Raw genomic sequence first — 14,942 nt, 5'->3', positions numbered from 1 at the left:
ACAGTTTCAGTTTCCTCAAATTGATCAAATCTCTGTGTACAGCTTGAGTCTGATTAATGATCACATGAGTTTTATTTGGTGAAAGATTTGGGAAAAATTGCTTCAAACTGCAGACAACCAAGCTCTCTCAAGGTGTCTGTCAGGACTCTCATTCACTTCTTTCAAAAACGTTTTAAGTCCAGTTTTATAAAATTTGGAACGAGCTCAGTCGAGCACCTCTTAAACTGTTTACTCCCTGAGAATAAACACAATGAAGTATGATTGATTTCAAATATTTCTCTATGATTGAAGCCATGATTTTTTTTTGTGCCTATTATCAGTGTAGGTGTAGGACTTCCCTTTAAGCATTAATATAAGAATAAAAATAGCTGCAGTCATAGTGAAAGCTGTTGTTTATGCCTGAAGGCAATGATGACTTTCTTTTTGCCTTCCTGCAGTATCAGATGATCTCGCGCTGATAAATACCCATTGTTAACGGGGCTTCATGGTTTAAATATGTTTTGGATTTCTCCTTAATCACGGACTGTTGGCGCCTTCAAAATGATACTCACATGGATATTTTTTTGATCCGGTAATTTGATAATGCTAAAGATTACTCGATCCTTTTCATGCCTGTCTGTGTGGGTTGGGATGAAAGCGAACCGTTTCTTTGTAGCTTGCTCTCTGGATATCTCGTTCTCTTCTTCAAGTAAGGCCCGCCACGTTTCTTCATCTCCTCCTACTTTCTAGCTTTTTTCCGTAGTGCGCAGATTAACAAAAACAGCTGCCAGGTAATTTCCAATAGGGAGGATGAAGTAGGGGTGGGCTCTTGAAATACGAGGATAACCCCTGAATGCCTTCTCTCTGTGCTCCCTTTGATGATTTTGTCAACATCAGACTCCAGTATTTTGTTTGCTCTACAGCAAAGAACATCTGGAAAGGAACATAAGTGTCTTTTATACGGCTACCCCATTATATTTATTCTAACGGCATGAACAGATGAGAAAGAATATTATTCTCTCGGTCCTTTCTTTTAGTGGACCTCACTAACAGAGACTATTCATTAAAAAAAAAATGGTGGGAAAAACAGAGAACTTTGATGTGCAGGTGGTGTCCGAACAAAAAGTTCTGTTCAGATAGCCGCAGCTTTTTATCGTGGTGCCCTGAGCTCAAAGTGCTTCTTGGCTTTCCAAAACAAGAAGTCCGGGCTTTGAGATGCTCAACATGTTGGAACTGCTTCACGTTCCAGAAACTTCACCATGGTGCCCAGCAAATCCCAGTTAATTATCAGATGGCCGTCCCAAATAGCATGACCTTGGGAACTGGTGGAAAACGGCTTTACCAACATGAAATTACTCGCTACGGCCAGGACGTCTGCAGGATATTGTGTCCCTGCCAAAAAGGGTTCTCATAATGCCAGAAATCTATTATTGTCACCATGCAGATGTTTCATTTCTCTACTAAGCCATAAAAAAAAATGCAGATTTGAAAAAAAAAAAGTAAATGTTACATAAGCCGTGCACATACTAATCCTGCTTTTCCCACGCAGCGCAATGTCGAACTAATCGAGTATGATACACAAGGGGCGAGGAATTGAGCTGACAGACTGGGCTAGCCCTCGTCTGTGATTATGTGGGACAGTGTAAGTGTGGCCAAGTCAACAGGTGGTGTCAGATTAGCCGGTCCTGAGGCGAGAATGAGCAAGAGAGGAAGAGAGGAGGGACGATCTCCTGCCTTCACTGGAGGGAAACCAGAGCTTAATCATACGGCCATCAAACAGCTGCTGCTACTTCCTCTCTGACATTTACTGGCCTGCAGACCTTTAAATCAACTCCGCAAATCTGTCATTATGTTTAAAAAAAAAAGGTAGCTGAAAATATTTGGTCTTCATTTACACTTTTTTTGTTGTTTTGTGAGCAGTTTGGAATTCCTACCTTGTTAATATGTCAATCCAACACTTTTGGTCTGAACCAAAATGTCTCAGTAACCGCTGGATGAATTTCGTGGACTTTTTTCATCACGGATATTTATGGTGGAGTGACAGTCTTCCATTCATCATAGTGAATTTTGACATTTATCACCCTGTAGTGAAGTTTTTTTCCCCAATAGTGTGATTACTGTGAAATTCAGTCCAGACATTTCGTCAACAGAGAATGAATGTTGCACCCCCTGGTCTACGAATCTCAGTGTTGGTCTGTGGTTAGTCATGACTATAACCCAACATCAATTAAGATATATAGATAGTGTCACTGGAAAGAAAATTCGGCTGCCTCCTGCAAGCAACACTTTCAGAACTGACTTCTGGCGTCTCTGTCGTGTGTGTGACGTGCAATCTATTAATGTGTTTGCAAAAAGTGAAGTTTTGATTTGAGTTTGTTTTGATCTTCATTTCAGACCCAAGTGCATAGGTCTTGTGGTCCGTACACCACGCATGCACGCACGCACGCACACACGCACACACGCACACACGCACACACACACTCAGACAGGCCGTTCCGTCCTGAAAGCCACCAGACCTCACTTTGTGCGACAGACTGTGGAGTGCGACTATCTGGGGCAAATTAAATGTAGAGTCTACACCTGCGCGTTGAGGGGAGCCACTTTAAGTTGTTTGGGTATCTGATTAGGATGCCTGCACCAGGCATGGCCACCTGGCCAACCCAGGACTCCACTGGAGAGAACATACTCTCTCTCCCTCTAAAAGTAGCTGCAAGTCCTCTGGATGAGCTACGACGACATATGGGGGAACTGCTGGAGCTCTTCACTCCCCTTTTTGCCATCATGATCTGATATAGACGAATCCAGGATTGATGGGTGTATCCTTTTACCAGATGCGAAGCAGATGTTGACTACTGACTTGTCCTGGCTTACCCAGTAATGAATCTTAGGAATAAACGTCTCTGTTTTTCAAGACTACTGAAGTTTCGATGACTGGACTCTTGTCACCACATCCTTCATGTGAACCTTACAAGACTTCACACTTTACAAATTACTTCTCAACAAGGCAAAGTTGGGAATAGATAATTGCTCTTTCGTAACTTTTATGGCAGAAACATTTGAAATCATTTGAAAACATGCTCTCGGCCCTGCACTTTATTGTAAGAAAATCTGCAGTTTGTACAGGATACATCAGCCGACTGCAACCGAGGCTTAAGTTGATATCTGTGGTGTGTCTGTGCCTCACTGTCAGGTAAATCTTAGAGCATCTCAGATCCCTCCGAGTCCTCCAGCGTGAAGAAAAACAGACATCTTAAGTGACACAGCAGCACATTCAAAGAGACTCTTCCTGTTATAAATAAACAGGCCGAGGCCGGCCAAGTCAGAGCCGCTCGGCCCTTGTGAGCTACCGCAGGCCTGTGCGCCTCGCCTGTCAGCTGTCGTCCTCGGGAACTGGCCCCCTCAGCCCCCTCCTCCCGGCAGGTCACTCACTTACAAATGTTACCGGAAACACACGCGCTATTTACAGACCCTACAAAATACTGTCACAGTGTTTATGTTTCGATGTAACTGGCGGGTTCAGGTGAACAAATATTTGATGGTGTGTTTTCTGCTCCATTTTTATTTTCAGATTTTCTTTTCTACAACTATCGGTCTGTACTCTAAGGTAAACATTTTAATTCTGACTTTTTCTACCATTGTGGGAACTTATATGGGAATTTTTCTCACAATAACAGTGCCACAGTTTTTATGGCAAAAAAACCTCCAATGTAGTAAATTGACCGTTCCCACAGACCACAAAGCCCTATTTAGAAAATAAAATAGGTTCATTCCTGGCTGTAACAGTGGGCTGTTTCTGAATGAGGTGTGTATCTATGCATTCCTTTATGTGTAAATGCAATGGAGTTTCTCGGCTTTTGTTCACTGACAGCAGGAGCCTTCAGGTTCCTCCCTGGATGAGCTGTGACCGAGATTCTAGGTGGTCTGTTGACGTGGAGTCCTGCTGGGGCCCCTGCTGTGGCAATAATTGAAAAGACTGTGTTTTTGTGGGTGTCGACTGGGCCTTCATGCCCGAGGATGTTTGGGCCGAATATGGTCACGCTCCGTTATCCCACCCACTGTGACAATATAATACAGCATACCTGTCAAAACCCTTTCATCTACCTGTAAGGTAACCCCAAGCACGGTTTACTTGAGAGAATTCATTCTTGCTAGTCCTTTTAACAAGTTAATATGCACTTAAGTTATATAAGCTGCCTTCTTTCCAAAATCACAAGAAAAGCTCATATTATCGAGCTCATGAAGCTCTGCTCTGTTGCTCCGTACACAAAGTCTTGAAATTTAGCTATCACCGTGGCTGAAAAAAGACCATCGGAGATAAGGTGTCATTCAGCGCCATGCCGGAGCGTCTGGTTTCACAGCCAGCTAACGATCTCTGCTCTCTGTCTGGTCGTAGTGTCGCCAAGCTCTGACCTTTGGCCTAAAATATATTACGGTGACTCAACCCTCGTCTGCAAGTTGTGCTCTGAGTCAGATGGATTCAGAAGTGATTCTTACGTCTTCAGTTGCAACATCTCTGATGACGGTTCCAAATAAAAAAAGATGACCCTTTCCTCATAAGTTTAACTGACCCTGATTTCAGTTATCTACTGAAGCACATCTTAGAATAGCATTTCCAGGAGTGTATGGTTCATTTGCAAGTTTTCCTTAAATTCTAAAACCGTAGACGTTCCTTTTTTCGATGCACCATCTACACAAGTCAGTACAGGCTTGATGCCTTGACATGCCCCCCCGAAACAGTGAGTGTTTCTACAAAGGCCGAGGGTTGTGTGTGTTTGTGTGTGTGTGTACGTGCGTGTGTGAGTGTGTGTGTGTGGCAGACAGTAACTAACGACAGGCACCACTTGCTTTGCCACGCACTCTTTGTGCCTCACATGGAGGAAAAATAACACACACACGCAAGAATACAAAAGGCTGTTGAATTTGTTTGACATTATCAAGCTGTGGCTTGTGCGGCTTCTTATGCATTTGGTGAACCAGAGATTTAAGAGGCCAACTCCAGTGATTTTACACATCTGAGTCGGTTTATAGGTCTTTGGGAATTCTACTGTTTAAGTGAGAATTCTTGCATAAAGCCTTTGTGGCTCAAGAGGAAGTGGATCTAATGAAATGGCTCAAGAGTTGTGATTTAAGTCAGTTAAAGCTAGAAAATAGTAGTTGGGATGTAGATCTCCATCTTCTAAGAGCTACTGAGCTGAGAGGAAAAACTACTCCAAAGATTAGAGTACTGTGATAACACACCAGAAACTCAAACACAAGTTAAAATTGATTGATTGGGAAAACATTTCTGTTTGGATATCTCCACATAGGTCTTGCATGCATCTTCAGGTGTTATTTTAAGTTATTGCTCCTGATTCTCTTTTGCAGCACCATTCTGCAAATATAATAAGTGGAAAGGTGAACGATTATATAAATAGAGCAGGGCCAAGTACTCCTGTGGGAGATCAGGATCACTCTAAAATGTATAGCGCAACTGTTGCGTGGGAGAGCAAATGAATGGCTGCAGGGGGGGAAGATGGAAATGCAGGAACTCGGAGCATGTGTTGAAAAATGTGTGTTTATCCTTCACTATTTACGCCCTGGCCCCATTCCCTCCTTTCTGGTCGTCCCTCCTTCCCAGAAAATCCGGCTTGTTCGTAGCACCCGCTGGTATTAGTCATGGAGCAGTGTGTGAAGACAGTTCATGGATGCTGTCAAAAGGAGCGTTTGTCTGTTGAATGAAGAGGTTCCTTCCACTTCCTCCTTGTCCGATCACTTTGGGTTAAACCCTGTGGAAATGTCAAAGAGCTGTAAGAGAGCAGAAGGGCCTCACTCATCAGACCCTTTATCCGGCACAGGCTCAGCCCGGGGGCGGGGGTGGGGTCGGTGTCAAGATGTCGCAGTCTGTCAAATCAGCACGCTCTTCACGCAAGGGTTAAATCCCGTATCTCTCAAAACAAACATCCACATAGCTGCCCTATTGCCACAGTTTCGCTGTCAGAAAAATCCAGAGATATCTGCAGCTCTTGTATGTGCAGGAGGTGTGTTTCACCCGGGCTTATCCTTTACCCTCTTCTTTCATCACTTTCACAACACGAGGCTAAGAATATCACAAATACACCTCCATATGTGAACATGGACGTTGAAGCTTTTAAACATGTGGTATCATGTCAATAATCACTACTAAAAGTTTATTTATTTTCATTTTTTTATTTATTGTTCTGCTTAGTGCAGTTCATTTCAGCGTCTTCCTCTTCCTGGATCAGGAATTCAGCATAATTCATTTTCACATCATCAAGGTGCTGAAATGGACCTGATTTATTGCAATCCCGATCTCCGATAGCGGTGGGTCAAGTAAAGGGAGTGCAATGATTCCTCAGCTCAGGCCTCATCAGTGCCAGGCAGTGCTTGTTGGGCTCCTTCTTTTCAGCTGTGCTCTACCTAAAGAGGACCGCATGTGTCAAGCTTTCATCCACTTAATGCTCTCTGCAGTTTGCATTCCATTCCAGTTTAGTACACACAGCTACTTCAAGTCCGAGCAGATATTGTTGGTCTCTGAGAGGTAGAGAGTGAAAGCGAGTGGAGGAAGGTGAGGGGGAGTGCTGCAGGGTCAAGGAGGTTGGGAATTCATTATGTGAGGGTTTTCTGCTGGCCTGAAAGGTCACAGCTTGACGTTTGAATCAACTGACGGGACGGAGCGGAGCTACCTGTTTTCAGCTCTTGTGCTCCGACAGGGACAAGAGCTGATGGACTTGGTGTGAGCACAATAGATGCTTTAAATGCAACATCCCAGGTGCTGCTATCAGGAAACAGTGTAACTTATTTTCTTGAGAGCGAGCTCCTTGTGTGAGAAGCTGTTTGTTTCAGACAACTCCACCAAAATCGCTCCGTAACAAACGCTGACATGCAGTATCAGCAGACCTTGAAATCCGGCAGAAGTTATACATTATAGACATGTAGAGGAAGGAGTAGGGCCAGTTTTAATATATAAATCAGGCATGAGCTTGTTCCAGTTCCTTCTGTAACACATTGGCCATGCCTTAAGGATGTTTTCTCACAGATTGTCCTGCAGCTGCATCACTGGCTTTATTAGCAGAGTGGGCGAATCGTGTCCCCCAAAGAATTCTTCTCACGCTTGCACTGACAGGCTTTGGATGTCACTGAGATGTAACCAGGATGGGAATGTTGGATGTGTGGGTGTATGAAAGTGTGTGTGTGCGAGGCTCTATAACACTGTGGGTGCTTGTTTCCATGTGCTAGCACACAACGGTGTTTGTGTATTCTTCGGTTTGTCACATTTGAAGGGCGTTAATGTTTGATTGGGAAGACTGTAGTTTGTACTATCTGGGAATAATCATGAATCTCTACAAATAAGCACACGTATTGTTTATTTCCACCGTGACTCAGCAGAGTGTATCACAACATATTATGCCTCTAAACTTTTTTATGGAAGTTGGGTTGGAATGTAATCTATCAAAGATGTATGCGATAATGCAAAATTACTTGTCCAAGTGAGTTAGTCATTCATCTGGACGATTCAAGGCTCTTCGTTCGTACAGTCCTGTGACTTGTGGAGGATTGAGAAGCTTTTGGATGAATGCGATCAGCTGAATTACAAGAAACAGAAGCATGGAAATCTGGTTGGGTGTTAATGACTAATGACACTGAGGCACAGCCAGCACTTGTTAGGAAATACAGATGCCAGCAAATCTCCAGCTGCAAGGCGGTTACATCTGATGAAAAGATCTTGGCTCCATTATATTCAAGTCCGACCGTTTTTCCAGGATTTTTCACTGCTCTTCTCACTTCTCATCGGTTGTTCATGCACCAAAATGCAGTAATCCCCTCCAGCAGTGCTGAACAACAGCTGGACCAGCTGTAGACCCGTGTTCAGTTGTCTGTCATCCGTCACTCAGTATTCATGGATTCTATTGTTCACTCTTTCTGTGCCAGCTGTTTTATCTCAGTCGGCAAACTGTGTGTATTGCCAGTGAAGTAATTCATAAGTAAACAGTGGAATTTCTTTGGACTGGCATTTGTGTGTGTGTGTGTTATTTATGTGCATGTGCATGCACTTGTGCGTGCCTGTTTTTTCAGGCGCGACCCTGGTTTCCATATATCCCCATGAGAATTCAACGCAAGTTACTGAGGCAAGGAAAGCGAGTCTGTGGCCGATGGCCTCTGGGTGGGGTGTAGTTCAAAGAATTACAGAGTCTGTCAAGACCTTTATCTCAAGGGGGAGGTAACTTTAACACCACAGACATGTCTCGACTCCAGGACTGGGTGTAAAGGTCATATTGGCTTTCTGAACTTAAATGCAATAGCAAAGTGAGAAAGCAAACTCGTAGGTACTTCTGAAATCCCTCCGACATGAGGACAGCCTGACTTTCTCAACCAAGTGTCGCTTTACGAGTTAGCTCTAGGATACGATGCACTCATCCATCAAAGGGGGCACACTGACAGTTTGGAGGATTTTAGTTTTGCCCAGATGGCATCCAGAATGTCCAGATGAGACCCCGTCCCAAGGGACTGGGAAGCAGGAGATGATCACAGTAATGGTTGGCTGGTCGGCACCACAGAAAAGAATTTGGTTAGTCAGCAGTTTCCTTTTGAAAATGCCCCAGGATTGTTGTTGTAAGGGTGTTCAGTCAGGGGAGAGAGGATTTGGGGGGATAGATGTAGTTATTTATTAGCTGGATCCATTTAAATGTTTAAAACGACCATGACAGAGTTGGGTGGAAATAGGAACTGGCGGGCCATGCCAACTGGAAATGCCAGGGGTGGCTTCTTGCCAGAGTCCTTTCTGAACTTATAGCCAAAGTCTGGACTGTGTGGAAGCTGAAATGGTGAGAGCAGAGATAATAAACCCACGCCGCGCTCCAGCCGGGATGGCACTGTGAACTTTATCAAGATGATCAGATATGAGAGCGGCTGGCTAAGCTAAGTGTGTCGTCTCTCTGCGAGTGAAATGTGTTTTAGTGTTCTGCAGGGGGAAAATTTAGTGAACAAATCTAGATCTGCGATGCTGGTATTATGTAGTGTATGTAAGCAGAAATGCTCCTTTTCCTGGTTGGAAAACGAGGAAAATAAATAATGAGGCAGTTGCAAAATAGCAGACTATATAAAGATCTTCCAGATATTTTAAATTAAAGGCGTCTAATCACTGGAACGAGGAAAACAGTGGTCCTTTTTTTCTATGGATTCCAACTTTCTTATTTGAATAAATGGCTTAATTACTGTTGGTCACAGGCTGACCAGCTGACTGCTTTTATTATGCAACTTTTTTTTTTTCAAAGAAAGGTTTGACTTATGCTCAGAATATATAATTTAAATAAAGTTTCTTCCTGAAGTGCCCCTGGGCTTGGTGTTGCCTTTTTAGTTTACAACCCTGCTATTGTTTCTTTCTTATCAATTGCTACCTGATGCAATGATCCTCATTTACACTCTCCAGGAGTCTTTTACTTAAGAGAATATGACATAATGGTTTAGTCAGTCCTGATTCCAGGGCTAGGAGCTCGCTCGAAAGGTCTCGTCATGGTATGCTGGATTTCTTTCTTTCCCCAGGGTGACGGAGTTTACAGCATACTTTGACAGATTTGTGTCAATCTGACGTGAGCTACTTTTCCTGGCTTTCGGAGATTTGTTTTTGTGTGTTTGTGCACACTTGTGTGCTTGGACCTGTGTGTGTGTGTCATTGCAGTCAGCTGTGAATATCTGCAGCCAAGTTTCACAGTGAGATGAGAAAAACATACAACAGCAAATTATGTAATTCATCAGAGCACTTATGCTCTAATGACCCGAAGCTTCTTGAGGTTTTATGAACTTTTACTAGCATGCAAACGCTTGAGATGGCCTCTAACAGATAATAAATGGCAAAAGTAAACATATCACAATGCCCCACATCCTGGCCCAGCTTTTGTTTTCCCTCCGCCCTTCCAGGGTCCATGTTTAGCGCTGGGTGTAACCTTTCCAAGCAGAGACTTCAACCCCCATAAATCTCTCTTGTGTTTGCTGCAGGTGACTCAGGCCTCCAAGGTGTGGGGAGAGGTCCCTCTGCCAGAAGACTTGGAGGCGGAGAAAGATGTTCAGGCTGCTCAGAGTTTACTAGACGATGACGAGGACTTCGCTGCTGATGAGGCTTCAGGAGGTGGGCTTGGGGAAACCACAAACCACAGCAACAGCTGCCCTTAATTCATGGGGATTGGTGCTTTTCAGCATGCATTCCTAAGGTTGTTAACTCAACCCGAAGCAGAAACTGAGGAGATGCATACCGAAAAACACACATGAGCTGGTCAAAGATTTAAGTACTATAGTGTCTAACTTGTTTTACTTCAGCTTGTAGTGAAAAGTGATTCATGATGAGGGGGTAGACTATCGAAATGACTCCGTAATAACGTCTAAATGATCACTCCTCTAAATATTTCACATTCTGTTTGTTTCAATCTGTTGGCCAAAGGAGTTTGAGTTGAGTTTTTAAAGCATCTTTTTTGCAAAACCTGAAAAAAGTTAGAATTTACAAAGAAAAAAAAGCACAATTTAAAATTATTGATTTTGTAGTAACACTACCTGACAGAAATTACAATGAAGTGTCCAAAAATCCTGTCCTTTTTATCCCTTTGAATTTTGCTGCAACTAAAAATGCGACATATAAATCAACTTTTTTCTTATTTTCAGTGGTCTGAATCTGCTGAAAAATCAGAAATATTCAATTCTAAACTGCATCCCTAAAGGTTAAAGTTGAGCAAAGCTTGACAGTTCCCAGGACTCATTATTTCTGCAGCCTTCAGTGTGACTCACCCTCAGTGTCCTGACACTACTTCACAAGTAATGAGAGAGCTGATGGCTTTTATATTCATTACTGTTAATGAAACTGTGTAGATGGAAAAAAAAAAAAACCTGGGAAAAAAATGGCATGAAAAAATAATTTTTATTTGCATTTACATTGAACTAAATAAATGAAATACTGTTGTGTTTTCTCCCTTTTTCATGAGCCAAACCTAAAGATTGAAGATTTCTTTCTTTACACATGAAAGGCCTATTTTTCTCTCTTATATTGTTGACAAATTTATCTAAACCTGTTATTGAGCCCTTCTCTTGTGCCGACATAATCCAGGCTGAGACACACCTGTGCAATAATCCTGCCGTCTAATCAGAGTCTTATTACGCCACACCTGTGAGGTGGGTGGATGTTGTGTTGTATTATGTATAACAACACTTTGCATCAGGCGAGGATGGACCCTCTGCCAGGTTGTGGTCTGCGTGTGTGTGCTTGACACCCACGATTTAGAGAGATTTATCCGTACTGCAGGTTTAATGTTGAACTCGCTGACTTTGAATCTGCACATGAACCACTTCCCTTTCCTTCCGTGTCTCTCTCCACAGACCTGCCCAGCGGAGAGGATGATGGGAGCGCGCCGTGGCCGCCGGTCTCCGAGAGCACAAGTAAGCGACCAGAAAGTTTAGTGCCTCCAACTGCTCCCCGTGACAGATTTTGTTTACGTATGGAAGATCACACAACTCTTTAAAGCTCCCCCATCTGCGACTCCTGACTTCAATGGCGATGTGTGTGTGTGTGTGTGTGTGTGTGTGTACATTTGCGCATAACGTCTGTCTGCGCCTGAGTGATGATACCTTCACATCCTGCTACACCCTCTCCTACTCCTCCTCTTCCTCCCCCGCCAGCTTGCCAGAGTCTGGTCATAACACAGGGCTTCAGCTTTGTCTTTGAGACATAAACATCTCCTCTGTGCTTTCATCCTTTTAACCAATGGCGGAGGTGACAGCGCAATAAGATACATAAAAGCATGATGAACAATAAAGGCTGCTGCAGCAGCGGGCCTCAGCGCCATTTTTTCTCATGAAGACTCGAACCCGTTTTATCACCGCAGCAGAGTAAAACTAATTCGAACAAGCTTTTAAGCTACGTGCGTCCGCCTCGCACGTTACTCATGCTTCTCATGCTTTTATTCCTGTCCTGTTTTTTTCAAAGTTAAATTAATCTGTAGATTCCCTATCAAGCACCGAAACAACAGCTTATTATCAACTGACCTTCTCTGGTGAGATGCGTCTCTACGTTATCTGAAAAGTATTGCAGCAAAGATCCTTTAAAGATTGGTAACTCCTGACACTGGCGCTGAATTCATTGTCGGCACACAAGGTGAACTCGACCACCGCTGAAGATACAGTATCAGCCACCCAGGTGTGATTTACACTCTTTAATGGCTCACTGTACGGCGTGTCGTGCATCCTGCACGTTGGTGCTTCAGCCAAATTCTGCTTAGTCACTTTTTTCATACACAGAAAAAAAGTTACCCTCCAGATCTTCGTGATATCCCCGGTCTGAGTGCTTTGGGGGCTTTGCTTTGCCAGGTTTACATGTTCTTCATGCGCTTGCTTGGCTTCTCTGGACTGGCGACCTGGCCACAGTGCACCATGCCTTCACATACAGCCAGTCTTTAAAAATTGACAAAAATCTAACCTACTTCCTCTGGTAAGGTTGTTCCAGAACATCGACGCTCTGACTATTAATCCAGTTCTTAGAACCGCTAAGCCGGACCTGCTAGAGTACAGGAAGCCTGTCCCATCCTGCCCTTATAAGTGATGATTAAATGCCTAAATTCTGCTTTGTAAGCATAGCCACTGAAGAGAAGCCAAACTCTGGTTTATCTTCACTTTTATTGTAATCAGTCTGGCAGCGACTGGATTAACTGGTGTTTGGATAAATCGTATTTGTTTATATCTTAAAAAAAAAGAGTGCAGTGAGTTCCTACAAGTTGTAACAAAGACAATATAGACACATTTAATGTTCCTTGATAAATTTAGGGGGTAGGTTTTGAAGATTCTTTTAACTAATATAAACAACGTATCAATATAAAATTTCCTAGTTACCAGAAAATGTTTGCTTTTGAAACCATTTAAATAGATATCTCCACACATACTGGAGTGCTTGCAGTTGAATATTCTCTCATGGGCTGCATATTGGTTTTGGCCGATGTCTGCGGTCACCGAGCGCCCTTGTAATTTAGTTTGCAGTTCTGATGTCACCATGGTTACATTTGGTCAGTCGCTTTTATAGAGATATACTTTGCTGGATCTGTGTCTCTAAAATAACACCAAGTCTTTAGTCGATGTCACCGTCAGTATTCTGTTCCTGTCACTGAACGAGGAAACAAACAAACAAAAAATAACAACTGCTAATTATTCTCATTTGTGGTCAACAAATTAATCTATTTAAACTTTTAGGTAAGATCTGTGGCTACTGCTTTTTACAAGCTTTTGTAGTTGTTGGTCTATAAAATCATGACAACATATAATGTCATGTCATAAAATGGCTTTTACCATCATGTGTATCAGTTGAGGCACATTTCTAAATGCACCAGATGAGTACCCGTACCCATATGATGAAGACTGACAGCTTAAAGGAGCTTAAATGTTGGGTTGTTGTTTTACCAAAAAAATAGCATCAGTTCGTGGCCTGGCATACGGCGTTTCCAGCGTTTCTGCGTGCTTGGCAATTGTTTTTAAAACCTTGCCAGCCAAATGTGAAACAATTCTTTAACGACTTCAGAAAAACAATCCAGTTTCCAGTCGATGGTTGTCATGTAAACAGAGCCTGGGGCCAATCTGATGGGATCTCAAGAGAAACAGTGCTAGGAATCACTGGTGTACGTGTTGCTCTTGGCTAGAAGAGGTCAAGTACAAGTTCAAATCCAATTTCTCACTTAACATGTTCAAGATCTTGCTACAATTTAATTCTGGATTGTATTTTTCTTAAAGGTTACATTCTTGTGTCTCACTTAGTTTCGCCGTACTGATGACATTGACAATCAAAGCTATTCTCTGTTTTTTTTAACCATTGCCAATCCTTCCAGTTTCATCATCTCTCTGATAATTCCATCCTTATTACAGACAAAGGCTTTGTCTAAGCTGCTGATTCTTAATTCGGCCTTGGTGCCCAAGGCCTTGACAAGTTAGTGGAGCTGGTTACGTCATGGCACAGTATTTGTTTTGGGAGCAGCATTGCCAGCTGACATCAGAGCCGAGGCATATAGCATCATGTGCCTCACCCACAGAAATAGCAACTGCTCTGAGGCCTCTCTCCGTTTGTGTAGTTCAGCCACTGACATGGTTGACAGTAATGTTTTCAGTGTTGACAGCACACAATTGTGACAATTTAGTCTTGTGGGGTCAGCTTTAAACACACCTGTGAGAGAACTGGTGTGTTGTGGTGAAACGCTGGGAAAGACATTTGTGGACGAAAGTGTGTTTTTTCTCACAAACGTGGCTTTGCAGGATCATTTCTAGTGGTTGAGTTTCAAGCTGCTGCGGCAGGTCTGAGGTCGCTTTGAAGTGTGTGTTTCTCAGCCGGATACTGTTGAGGACTTTGGCGCTTTGTGTGGGGCTCCAGTCAGGTTCCTAGATGAACATGTGCAAAAATAATAAAAGTCCTATAGTGCAAAGCCAGTTTGAATGAATGGTGAAATGTTTTCCGTTGATGGGCTCACATTTTCTGGTGTGACACAAGTCTTACAAACATTTTCTTTCACTCTGGTTTATTGTCTCAGCTTCTATAAACTTCTGGCTTTTGTGTCCACTTAAAGGTCAGCGTCGCGTTACTGTGGTAGGTTAAAGGAGTCTGAGATTATGCAGGTAATTCCTTAACTTATTGCGTTATCCCAGAGGTGACCAGATATTTGCATTCGGCTCAGTATGTTTATGATTCTGTGGCTGAATAAGGCAGACTGGTTCCATATATAGATCTGAGCAAAACAGCTCTGGGAAGGAAATTCAGTTTCCTGTGCTGAATGCTGAATACGTCGCTGAGTGTCTCTGTCCTGTTGGCTGTTCAAACAGCAATCCCAAGCCGCTGTCTTCCTTCCTGCTCTACAACTGTAAAGTGGGAAACGTAGGTGCCACAGATGCCCCCATTATGCTCCGCATCCTGTTGTGTGACTGTTTGCTCTGGCTTAAGGAATTCCCATTTTCCC

At 43.1% G+C, this 14,942-nt stretch overlaps 1 protein-coding gene across 2 annotated transcripts in view; it reads left to right on the top strand.

Moving 5' to 3' along the window:
- The window catches only part of hspg2 (heparan sulfate proteoglycan 2), a 94,944-nt gene that overhangs the window by 17,986 nt on the left and 62,016 nt on the right, over positions 1-14,942 (top strand). For both annotated transcript variants that reach the window (XM_030117941.1, XM_030117942.1), the window contains exons 2-3: positions 9,973-10,102; positions 11,338-11,397. In XM_030117941.1, the coding sequence (XP_029973801.1) occupies positions 9,973-10,102; positions 11,338-11,397 (190 nt within the window). The remainder of the gene's footprint in view (positions 1-9,972; positions 10,103-11,337; positions 11,398-14,942) is intronic.

This window comes from Salarias fasciatus, chromosome 20, assembly GCF_902148845.1.
Source record: "Salarias fasciatus chromosome 20, fSalaFa1.1, whole genome shotgun sequence".
Classification (NCBI taxonomy): domain Eukaryota; kingdom Metazoa; phylum Chordata; class Actinopteri; order Blenniiformes; family Blenniidae; genus Salarias; species Salarias fasciatus.
Note: the sequence above shows the minus strand (reverse complement) of the source record. Positions and strands in the feature narration are given on the sequence as shown.